The sequence below is a fragment of the Arvicola amphibius genome, chromosome 9 (genome assembly GCF_903992535.2).
Source record: "Arvicola amphibius chromosome 9, mArvAmp1.2, whole genome shotgun sequence".
Lineage (NCBI taxonomy): Eukaryota > Metazoa > Chordata > Mammalia > Rodentia > Cricetidae > Arvicola > Arvicola amphibius.
Window position 1 is genome coordinate 67,673,917 of NC_052055.2, and position 12,152 is coordinate 67,686,068.

General features: G+C 51.1%; 1 protein-coding gene across 1 annotated transcript in view; it reads right to left on the bottom strand.

The window, feature by feature from the left end:
- The window catches only part of Kif6 (kinesin family member 6), a 301,138-nt gene that overhangs the window by 7,865 nt on the left and 281,121 nt on the right, over positions 1-12,152 (bottom strand). Inside the window, exons 17-19 of the mRNA XM_038343786.2 lie at positions 7,152-7,236; positions 5,498-5,633; positions 510-592 (exon numbers count right to left, since the gene is read on the bottom strand). Of these exons, the coding sequence (XP_038199714.2) occupies positions 510-592; positions 5,498-5,633; positions 7,152-7,236 (304 nt within the window). The remainder of the gene's footprint in view (positions 1-509; positions 593-5,497; positions 5,634-7,151; positions 7,237-12,152) is intronic.

Sequence of the window (12,152 nt, forward strand, 5' to 3'; positions counted from 1 at the left end):
GCGGCCGTGTGGGAGGCTGTCCTGTCTTGCCCAATTATCTCCTGAATCTTCCCTAGGACAACAGATGTCAATACTCTTGTCACAACTCCTGGGTCCTGGTGGACTGATGGCTGGCTACCCCTTGCCAAGCACTCCTCCCGAGCCATGCCCCTTCTGCTCATGGCAATCCCTTCCTCTTCCTCCTCCTCCTCCTCCTCCTCCTCCTCCTCCTCCTCTTCCTCCTCTTCCTCTTCCTCCTCCTCCTCTTCTTCTTCTTCCTCCTCCTCCTCCTCCTCTGGTGGGTGGCAGGACCAAGGCTCACATGGTTGGACCGATTTTCTCCTGTTACCATGGTGGTAGGTACACTGACTTGGCTGTCAGAGTGCGGGTCTGAAGGGGTGTGCACCCAAGGGAGCTTAGAGCTACAAGCCTGGGGGCTACAACTAATTAAACAGCAAAGGCAGTCCATTCTCTCAGACCATGGGAGCCTTTCCTGGGTCCCCTGACTCGGCTTGTGCTTCTGTCTTGACCTTTTCTTGAGGAGAAGCTGTGGCTGGTCCTGCTGGGGAACCGGCTTCAGGTGCTCCTGGGGATCCATGGCTGGGGAGTATACCTGTTGGCTCAAGAAGGCATTTTGTAAGTTAGCCTAAGTCCATGGTATAATGCACTCAATTTAACTCCTGTCCTCTGTTCCCCAGCATTGAGTCTAGAGCTGGGAACATCAGGCTGACAAGGCAAGTGCCCTCCCACTGAGCTGCACCCTCAACCTTTGATGTACTTATTTAAAACACTTTTTCTTTTCTAAATATTTATTTATATGTATGTGAATTTGGGACCAGAAGAGGATGTTGGGTCCCTTGGAGCTGAAATTACAGGCAAGTGTGAGTCACTCAGTTTGGGTACCAGGAACCTAACTCTGGTCCTTTGAAAGAGCAGGAAGTGCTCTTAACCACTAAGGCACCTCTCCAAACTTTTGTTGTCATTCTTAAGGGGGAAAACCTATTATAGAAGTCATTTTACATGATGTATATGACAAAAAGTAAGTCTAGACATAGTTATGACCAGAGTTTTGTTCATCAAAACACTGTCTTTGGATGGAGACATTATTAGCAATGTCTGGTTTATTCTCTTTTCAGGTGGAAAGAGGAGACTACAGTGTCATCCAGCAATTCTTGGGAAACCCTTCCTGGGTACACCTCTCCTTGACCCTAAGAGCCTCTTACAGGGTCACGGAGCACTTCCAGAGTGTTCACCTCTGCTATAGTGGCCCTGGAATACTTGTATGTCTCCAATGACCCTGGAGAATGAGGCTGGAGAAGCAGGGACTCTGAGTCTCCCGGAATACCCCACGAGTCTTCCAGGACACCCTCAAGCCTCCAGGACACCCCGCAAGTCTTCCAGGACACACTGTGAGTCTCTCAGAATACCCTGTGAGCCTCCCCGAACCCGTGGAACCCATGGGCACAGTGTGCCTGCGAGGAGCTGCTGCCAAATTGTTCCCATTGACTTCCTGCCACTCAAAGGCACCATGGAACACTCATCACCTCCCGTGTGCTTCAATCTACCTAGGAGACTATGGGGTGGCTAGGAAACTACCCACAGCTGTGTGGCATCGGCTTCCCTGTGGCAAGGTATCTGTCATCTCTGTTGTCACCATCTGGCCTCTTTCTTTCAGGGACAGCCCCTGGGAGGCAGGAGGCACACGGATCTGAGCACCTTGGCTGTGTTGACTTTCACTCTCTATGTAACTGACAAGCCATGGGATCCTGCCAGCCTTGTCTGAACACTTCTCCAGGTCATATTGCATGACTCGCATCTACTGTCCAGAGCCAGGCTCCCTTGGGCACCTGCTGAAGGCCTTGCTCCCAGAAGAGCTCACTAGGAACAGTTTTGGACCCAGAGTTCCCACAGAAGCCAGGGTCATTGAGGACATATATGGAAACCAATTACGTTCTCATCTTCCTTAACTTCTCCCTGATATTAATCAATGACATCAACAGTCCCTGTGGCTTTGTTAACAAAAACAATCATATACATTGTCATATAATCATGGCTGGTGCAGAGATACTGAAATACTGTGTTCATTGTGACTCTGAAATCATAGTAAATGCTGAAAATACTTCACTGACAATCATACATATCTACAAAAGGATATGCATATATGCATATTTTATTACAAAGCTTTCTCTTAAAATTATTTTGATATCTACATTTGAGACTGTTTAATTTTCTTTACTTTCCCATGTATCTAATTTTAATGAACTGCTTTTTATTTTACTGTGATATGGTCACTGGTAACATATGAATTTATTGTTTTGACTTTTAATTCATTATCTACTTACTTATTGCTCTGTGTGTGTGTGCGAGAGAGAGAGATAGAAAGAGAGAGAAAGAAACTCAACTTCTAGGCATTAGTTTTCTTCTCACACTATGTAGGTTCTAGGAATCAAAAATCATTCCCCATATTATCCCCCAATTATTCTCATGCCACATACATGCACCACATTTATATTTAAATCTAAGTTACACATATGAGAAACACATGTAATGTTTATCTTCCCAAGTCTCCCTAATTGAGCAATTATCTCTAGCTCCATCCATCTGCCTACAAAGGTGACAATTTCATTTTTCTTGATGGCGACTAGAACTCCACAGTACGTACCACATTTTGTCCTCTCGTCTGCTGATGGACCCTGCCCTGGCTGTGGTGAGCATGTACCTGCCCTGGCTGCTGTGAGCATGCAGCTTGCCCTGGCTGTTGTGAGCACGAAGCCTGCCCTGGCTGCTGTGAGCATGCAGCCTACCCTGGCTGTGGTGAGCACACAGCCTGTCCTGGCTGTGGTGAGCATGCAGCCTGCCCTGGCTGCTGTGAGCATGCACCCTGCCCTGGCTGCTGTGAGCATGCACCCTGCCCTGGCTATGGTGAGCATGTACCTACCCTGGCTGTTGTGAGCATGCAGCCTATCCTGGCTGTGGTGAGCATGCATCTGCCCTGGCTGTTGTGAGCATGCAGCAGTGAGAAGGACCGTGCACATACTTCTGCCATGTGCCTTGATTCCTTCAGCTACACAGCAAAAAGGCGGCATAGCTGGGCAATATTGTTCTAGCTTCTGTCATTGAGGAACCATAATATTGATTTCCATAATACAAGGAAAAAATTCTTTTTGAGATGAGGTCTTACCTGTGTGTGGCCCAGGCTGGTCATGAACTCACACTCTGCCTGCCTTTGCCTCCCAAGTGCTGTGCCTGCAGGGGTGTGCCACCATGACCAGTAGTAATGCACCTGTCAGTGCTTGGCTGGGTGTCCTTGGGCAAATACCTTTTCTGCTTCTCAGTTCCATTGTTTTTAAAGTGAGGGTTGAGCCGGAGAGACACTCTCTAAGGGTGTTGTGACACTGTGACCTCCTCACTTTCACCCTACCATACCCAAGGGTTGCATGGGGGCAAATAGGAAGCTGAGATGCAACTTAGCAGGTCATTTTAGCCTTCATGGAATCACAGAGACTTTCTAGGAATTTGTCTGGGAAATATGCAAAAAAAACTCATCTACATATATGTCTTCAGTGAAGAACCAGAAACTACCTAAACATCCAAGGACAGATCGACTAAACTGTCTAAGTTTATTCACATGATGCAATGGTGGCAGCTGGAAATGACACCACAGAATTATGCTACAAAAAATCAGTCATTTAAACAGTTAAAAACACAAGGCCATGGGGCTGGTGAGATGGCTCAGTGGTTAAGAGCACTGACTGCTCCTCCAGAGGACCCAGGTTCAATTCCAGCACCCAAATGGCAGCTCACAGCTGTCTCTAACTCCAGTTCAAGAGAATCTGACATCGTTATACCAAGGCACATGAAATAAAGTTAAAAAAATCATACTGTATTTTTTAAAAAAATTAAAAAAAAACACAAGGCCAATCATGATACTTGAAGACCAACAGGATGTAGCTAAGAGGCAGGATGCTTGGCCAGCATGCTTGAGATTCTGAGCTTCAGTCCTGACCACAAGTCCTAAATCAACTAATCTCTCTCCCCTCCCCAAATACACACACCTCCATCAAAATGATGAAAAACACATTCATGGTATATGTGCAGAAAAAGCATGCAAGATGTCGTAAGCCAACTTGTTAATACTGGTTCTCCCTAAGTGCCGAGATAAAAGTCTTCTTCATGTTTTCTAAAACTTCTAGAGCTAATATGCAGATGTGTGTGACCCTGTAATAAGAAAAAGAGCAGGCAGGCATGGCAGCACGTGCCATTCATTCCAGGACGCAGAGGCAGAGGCAGAGAGGCAGAGGCAGAGAGGCAGAGGCAGAGGCAGAGGCAGAGAGGCAGAGAGGCAGAGAGGCAGAGAGGCAGAGAGAGAGGCAGAGAGGCAGAGAGAGGCAGAGAGGCAGAGAGAGGCAGAGAGGCAGAGAGAGAGAGGCAGAGAGGCAGAGAGGCAGAGAGGCAGAGAGAGAGGCAGAGAGGCAAAGAGGCAGAGAGAGGCAGAGAGGCAGAGAGGCAGAGAGAGGCAGAGAGGCAGAGAGAGGCAGAGAGGCAGAGAGAGAGAGAGGCAGAGAGGCACAGAGAGAGGCAGAGAGGCAGAGAGAGAGGCAGAGAGAGAGGCAGAGAGAGAGGCAGAGAGGCAGAGAGGCAGAGAGGCAGAGAGGCAGAGAGGCAGAGAGACAGAGAGAGAGGCAGAGGCAGAGAGAGAGGCAGAGAGGCAAGAGAGAGAGGCAGAGAGAGAGAGGCAGAGAGGCAGAGAGAGAGAGGCAGAGAGACAGAGAGGCAGAGAGGCAGAGAGAGGAAGAGAGGCAGAGAGACAGAGAGAGAGGCAGAGAGGCAGAGGCAGAGGCAGAGAGGCAGAGAGAGAGGCAGAGAGACACAGAGAGAGGCAGAGAGGCAGAGAGGCAGAGGCAGAGGCAGAGGCAGAGGCAGGCAGATCTCTGAGTTCAAGGCCAGCCTGGTCTACACAGAGAGATTCTGCCTGAAAGAAAAAAAGAAAGAAAAGAAAGGAGGGAGGGAGAGGGGGGATGGATGGAGGGAGGGAGGGAGGGAGGAAGGGAGAGGGAGAGATGGGGGAAGGGAGAGGGAGAGATGGGGGAATGGAGAGGGAGAGAGGGAGAGGGGGAGAGGGGAGAGGGGGAAAGAGGGAGAGGGGGAGAGGGGGAGAGAGGGAGAGAGGGGGAGAGAGGGAGAGAGAGAATGGGTGTCAAACGAAATCTCCACAGAATCTTAGATGAAGCAACAATTACTGTTTTGGAGTCATCTCCCACTGGTCTGGCGGCCTGAGGCCCTGGAGCAGGAGACACTGAACTCCTGACCTTGTGTTTCTGTCACTCAGATGAGCACTGGTTTCTTGAGCCAGGTCCAGCACACACAGGCCTGAAGTCTGAAACCCTCTCTCTCCCTGTCCCCCAGTAGCCCCAGCCTTGTACATGATAGCTCTCACCTGCATGTCCTGATGTTCCCACAGCACACCTGCACACTGGTGGCCTCCCACCTGCATGTCCTGATGTCCCTCACAGCATACCTGCAGATTGGTGGCCTCCTCAGCCCACCAGACTTCAAATTCTTTCTGCAGCTTCACCTTGGCTTTGTCCATGAGCAGCTGCAGGTGCTCAATCTCCACCTTTAAGGCTTTCAGCTGCGTGAATGTTGTTTTGTACCTACAGAGGGATCGGAGAAGTTTCAGGGCACTGATGGCCTGAAGTCACCAGCATGGCGGTGCTGGAAATGAAGTTTATGCCTTAGAAGCCTGGCAGAGCTGCCCTGGTGCTAGGAATGGGCACCTAAGAGAAATCTGCCAAGGCTAGAACATGGCACCAGGTGTAGAGTCCATCAGCAAGATCAGGGTGGGTCATCCTTTGTTTAGAAGGCACTCGGGGATTTTCTCCAAGAATAACTCCCTTTCATTGAACATGTACTCAGGAAAGGTGTGACAGCTGGTCCTCACTGTCATCTTGGCTAGATTCTGAGTCACCTAGGAAACACGTGTTTCCTGAGAGCTTTAACTGAGCAGGGCTGATGTACCCTGAGCACAGGCAGCACCAGCACATGGACCTGAAGTCTGGATGGAATAAAAGGATCAGGCAAGCTGGGCACCGGCATCCACCTTTGCTCTCCGACTATGGAATTGTGTGACATGCCTTCCTTGCCAGGATGGAAGGCACCCTTAGACTGTTAGCAGAAACAAACTCCTCTTTCCGTGCAGTTGCTCTTCCACAGCTAGTGGCAGAAGCACTAGCACACTGAGGGGCAGAGGGACAACTGAGGAGAACGCCAATGGCACGGTGTGAAAGACAGCACACGGGTGCAGGTAACACTTGAACCTTTGCTGGGAAGCTGCAAGGGAGTGAGGTACTGGGGGTTGGCTTTGCTCAGGAGAGTGTGTGTCAACGTGTGTGTGCTTGTGTGCCTGTGTTGTATGTGTGCACGTTTGCCTGTGTGTGTGCATGTGTGTCTGTGTGTGTGTGCATGTGTGTGCGTGTGTGCATGTGTGTGTGCATGTGTGTGCGTGTGTGTGTATGTGTGTGTGCATGTGTGTGTGCCTGCATTTGCATGTGCTGGGGGACTCCAGCAGAGATGCCATCAGTAGCTGCAGGCAGGACTTCCAGATACCAGCCATGGCACGGAGTATAAAGGAATGAAGGAGCCTAACCAGGGAAATCTACATCTCCTCACCTGTAAGTAAAATCACTTTGGGCCCCTCAGTATCTGGGTGGAGGCCGGAGGTTCCCAAGATCCTGGGTAAACTTTGGTAAAGGTGTGGAGTAAAGCCCATCATGGGCCTGCTTCATGGTTTCCTTAGAGCAGTGGTTCTCAACCTTCCCGACACTGCGACCCTTTAATACTCATGTTGTGCTGACCACCAACCATAAAATTATGTTGTTGCTAATGTAAATGACTGAAATGCAGGCTATCTGATCTGTGATCCCTGTGGGGTCACGGCCGACAGGATGAGAAGCATTTGGATGGGGGCGCTTCCTCATTCAGCATCCTCCCTATCCAGGCCCAGGCCTTGTTTAAGGCTATTCCTCGCCCCTCCAGTGTTTGAGGTTACAGGCTGGACCTATTTCCTAAGGGGAAGCTGAAGGTCCCAGGGAGGCTCCAGGTAGGACCTGGAGGTTTTGGGGGGTTGGGGTCAGGGTGGGTGTGGCAACACACAGAAACAACCGACAGCTCACTTGGTCTTTTCTTCTTCCAGCTGTGATCGCAGTTTCTCTTCCTGAAGGTCAGGTATGGAGGGTGTGACCATATTCTCTGAGATTCCTGGAGGAGGAAGACCCCAGTGAGTTATGGCAACAAAGAAAGTAGGAAAAATGTGGTGGGACTAATAACAGAGTTCAAGGGCATCCAAAGACGAAGGGGTCCTGGGAGTTCCTTCAGGGGCCTCTGGGTGGCAGCCTCGGCTTGGCTTCAGAACCACCTCCTGGTGTTCTCCCACACCCAATATCTGTCACTGGAGGGGATTGTCCCACCTCCCCGTTTCTTCCCTGCACTCATGGCCTCTGGGGTCCCCAGGGAAGAGGCAATGCATGTCCGCATTGGAGAAAGAGCCCTTTCCAGATGGAGAAGAGCCTGGCTCTGACTGGCTCCCCGGGCCTGCTCCCGCTGACTGTTCTCTGCCTCCATAGAAGGTCGAGGTTTTCAGGCTCATCAATGGAGGTGATAAGAGTTTGTATCCTCTGTGACCAGAGCCAGAGCCAGTGTCCAGGCCTGGGGTAGCCTCAGCCCTTCAGTGGGAATGGCTGGTGGCTGTGACCTGCTTAGATGCTGACTCCTCTGTGTGGGCACCTGGCTGTAGCTGGGGAGCCCCAGGCACCCTCCTAGCTCATCTGCTGAAGCTCTGGTGGGTGAGGGCTGTCTGCCACTGGGCAGTGCTTCTTAGTCAAGGCAGAGACACCACAAAGCCCAGCCAAGTAAAGCCCTCCTCTGCCTCCCTCTCCCTTCCCTGCTCCACCCCTGCCCTCCAGCTCACAACCCCTGCCACCTCCCTCCCCACAGAGTAGAGGTGCCAAACCTTCCCCCAAGAATAAAGGCCCTCCCTGCCACAGAATGATCTCTCCCTCCCCCAATCCTGCTCTATCACCTCACCCCCAAACCCTGTCCTCCAGTCCATTCGGTCCCTGAACAAGATCAGACTTAATCCTGATGGCAGTTATTTGAGGTAGCATCACCCCAGCAATACTGATGAGACTTAAGGAGGTCCTGTGGCTAACTTCCAGATCCTGGGTGCGGATCCCCATTGTGTGGGTGCCAGCGCCCTGGGTTCAAATCTCCTTCTAGAACATTTTATTCAAGTATTATCATTGTTGTTGTTGTTATTATTATTATTTTGTGTGGGAAGTACATATGTGTCATGGCATACATATAGAGGTGAGGAAAACTTTATGGAGTGGATGGATTCTCTCCCTCCACTTTAAACCATGTTTCAGGGATTAAACTGAGGCTTGTGTATCAAATGTCATCTCGCCAACCTAACATTTCTGGGAGAAGACCATTTGCTTTCTTTTGCAGTGGTTGGCAGCTGCATAGGAAGACATGTTTCATGGGGCCCAGCTATTTCCACCGATTTTGTTCCCACTAATGTCCCCTTTCATCTCTGCACGGGCTTGCTGGAGCAGCACAGGATGGTTTTTCTATTCCGAGGGTCCTTTAAAGATTCAACAACACCACACACGAGTCTGGAGTCTCATTCACAGGCTGACCCAGCCATTTCCTCGTGTGGAGGTTCAGAGACCTTGTTACTGCCTAATTATCTCATTTAAAAAGCAGAGACCTGGTCTAACATCTCATCTAGGGCGAGAGGTGCAGGGAGAAAAGGGGCTCCTTCCAGCTGTTAAATATACAATTCAGGCCAGGGAGATGGCTCTGGGGGTAGTGCACATGCCAAGAAGGCAAAAGTTTGACTCCCCCATAGGCATGGAAAGCTGGCGCCATAGTGGGCATCCTAGGTTAAGATGGAAACTGAAGGCGGAGTAGCTGGAGGCTCACTGTCCACCACAGCGAATGACGAAAAGAGGGGCCTTGTCTCAAACAAGGCAGAAGGCCAGGAAGCTCAAGTTTGCCTCCACCCTCATGTGTGTGCCATGGCATGCACCCACCCACATTTGCACCTGCACCCACCCACCCACCCACCCACCCACACACACAAAGAGAGAGAGAGAGAGAGAGAGAGAGAGAGAGAGAGAGAGAGAGAGAGAGAGAGAGAGAGGGAGAATGTTCTCAGTTGGACGTGGTGGCGCACCCTTGTAATCCATCATTTGGAGGCTGAGGCAGAAGGATTTAAGTTTGAGGTCATCCCAGGCTTCATACTGAGATTCAAACCAGCTGGGGCTATAGGAGACCCTGGATCAAACAAACCCACCCTCCAGAAACCCCAAGTGATTCAGAGTCTACTTCTTTAGCAGGTCAGTTACTAATGCTAGCCACTTATTGAATGCCCTCTCTCTGAAATGTTCTGCCAAGTTCACTAGGCGCACGGCAGGACCTCTATGCACCACCAAGGCCTTAGAATAGTCAGGCTGCAGACGGAGGGTGACAGGAGGACTCTGGATTTTATGGGAGGCAGCATCCAGGACTCTGAGGGTGACACAGGACATGAAGGGGACTCAGTCCCAGCATGCGTTCACAGCCCTTCTGCAGGAGGCAGGCTCCTGCCTTACTCCAGGGTGCATGGTGGTGTCTGTGGATGCACTGCAGGTGTGTGAGATGCCGGGAGCCATAGGTCCAGGTGATGTGTCTGACACAGAATAGAAGGCTAACGTCAGCTACTGCTGGTGTGGCCCTGGGGGCCAGGTCAGTGTGTGCCACCTCATTCATTATCATCACCACAGCAGGTTCTGCTCCTCTAACTGACTGGACCAAGGACAAGCATGGCTGGGGGAGTGTGCAATGCCATGGGGCTACCTAGGCTCTCTGGCTTAATAAATATTTCTAGACATACATACATACATACATACATACATACATGCATGCATGCATATTGTGTGTGTGTTCCATTGGGTGCATGTGAAGGAGGTCAGGGGACAGTCTGTAGCGTCAGTTCTTTCACTTTGTCAGATTTACACACAGCAAGTGCCATTACCTACAGAGCCCTATCACTAGCCCCTCCATAAATGTTTATTTAGCATTGGCAGTGGGCCTGTCCTATTCCAGAAGGCTGAAGATGAACCTCAATCAATAACAACAAAATTAGGTCTTCCAACAAAATAGGCTGGAAGACAAAACTGGACAAAAATACGGAGTGTGTGGAGTGATGTCTTGGTTAGCTTCTTGGTGGAGGGAACAGTAGGACAGAGACCCGCAGAAACTAGGGGACCGAGAAGCACGTGAAGGGCTCGGTGAGCCTACTTGGTGCCCATGAGGGGCAATGAGAAAGCCTGTGTGTCTGGAGGAGTGGGTAAGGCAAGGGAGCGCAGGAGCTGAGGTCAGTGAGGAAGCCGAGCTAGAGTGCTTGGTCCCACGGGCCATGTAAGGATGCTGGCACTGAGACCCCATTTAGTCCCTCACCGCAGATCTGAGACAAAGCTATTCTGCAGTGAAGAGCAGCTAATGTGGGGCGGTGCCAGGTCCTCTAAACTTGTTGAAAAGGTCTGGGAAAGAGGGCTGGGCCAAGGGACCTCGGGCTGCTGGGATGAAGGCACAGTGTCCCTGAGACACAAGCTACCCACATTGTCCCAGATGGGCTTGAGGCCAAAGGTGATGTTTGTTTTGTAGACTGCATTGTGACCCACCAGGAGACAGGAGACAGCCCCTGTGAAGAGGAGCCTAGGCTGAGAAGTCAAGCAGAAGCAAGTACAACAGACGAGCAAGGACAGAGGGGGATTAGAAAAGACATTTTGGCTTGTAGGTCTTTGTTCCCACTGGGCCCTGGCATGGACAGAACCCCCAGCCACCTAACAGGGTAGGGGCTTTCTTTCAAAGGCAGGAATCTGGCTAGGACAGCAGCACAGGAGGGGTTAGCCCTGTGAGGTCACAATACTGAGCAGCCAGCTCCAAAGCAATACAAAAAAAGCAAGAAGAAAGGGCTAAGTTTTACCCTGGTGGCTCTCTGAATGTCACACAAGGAGGAAGCCTTAGGCAGCCAAGCAGCAAAATCAGGAAGTCAGAGGGTAGGGTACTCGATTCCTCCATTGCTGGGAGACCAGCCAAGACATGGCGGCTTCTGCCTGAGCTGGTCTACTGGGGAGGTGGCTAGCTGCCCTTTCTGCTTCTCCGCAATCCCCCACACTCTACAGCTGCCTGATGCCTGAACTGTACAGAATCTCATTTCTCCAGTTCGGTGGTTCTCGGCTGGGGTGCTCGTTGAAATCAATCAGGGAGTTTGTCAGCACTGCGGCAGCTGGGCCCCCATCCAGACCTGCTGAGTTTAGAGTTGTTGCATGTTCCCTGGAGATCCCCATGCCACCCCTTGTTAAGGAACCGGCTAAGGCTTTGGACTCTCACTGCAAGCGCCTGTGCAGGAGTTTGGAGAATTGGTATGTCCTCACAGCCCCCAGCTCTCCCTGCAGACACCGAGGGCCACTGTGACGAAGGGGGAAGGAGCTCGGGGACTTGCAGCAAGGAATACATGCTCTCTGGGAAGCCAGAGCTGCCTGCAGTTGGCCTTCATTGGATGGTTGGTAGAAGCTGTGCAATGCTATCCCCTCGTGGCTGTAACTGCACCTCACAGGGGTCTTCACAATTCCTGTTCCAGATGGGACTTGGCCTGGAGGGGGGGGAAGACTCCGTGGGGTGTGCTGCTGGTAAGCAGAGCCAGGATGGGAACCCGGCTCTGCCTAGTTTCAAAGCTGGAGTTGGAGGCAGTTCTAGCGGCGAAGGGAGCCACAGGCAGCGCACTGACTCACCCTAAGCAGGTGAAGGTGGTGCTCTTTCCCACGAATGACTTTCTGTAGCAGGGCCAAAATGAAGCCCGAGTTTCTTCCCAGGTACTGGCTTGCAAAGAAGACTGCCCTTTACTGCCCAAACACAACCTGTGCTGAGTCCCTACTGGACATGGACAACTTTACCCACTGGCTATGAGCAGGAGCCTGCCACAACCCAGGCCATTTCATGGGACTCCTGGGAGCAACAGGGCCCAGGGACTCAGGCAGGCAACACTGACAATCCCAACCATGTTGTGAAGTTGAGAGAGACCCTCTGGGCTTCCATAGAACACAATCTGTGAGGCGTAGCATAGCTGT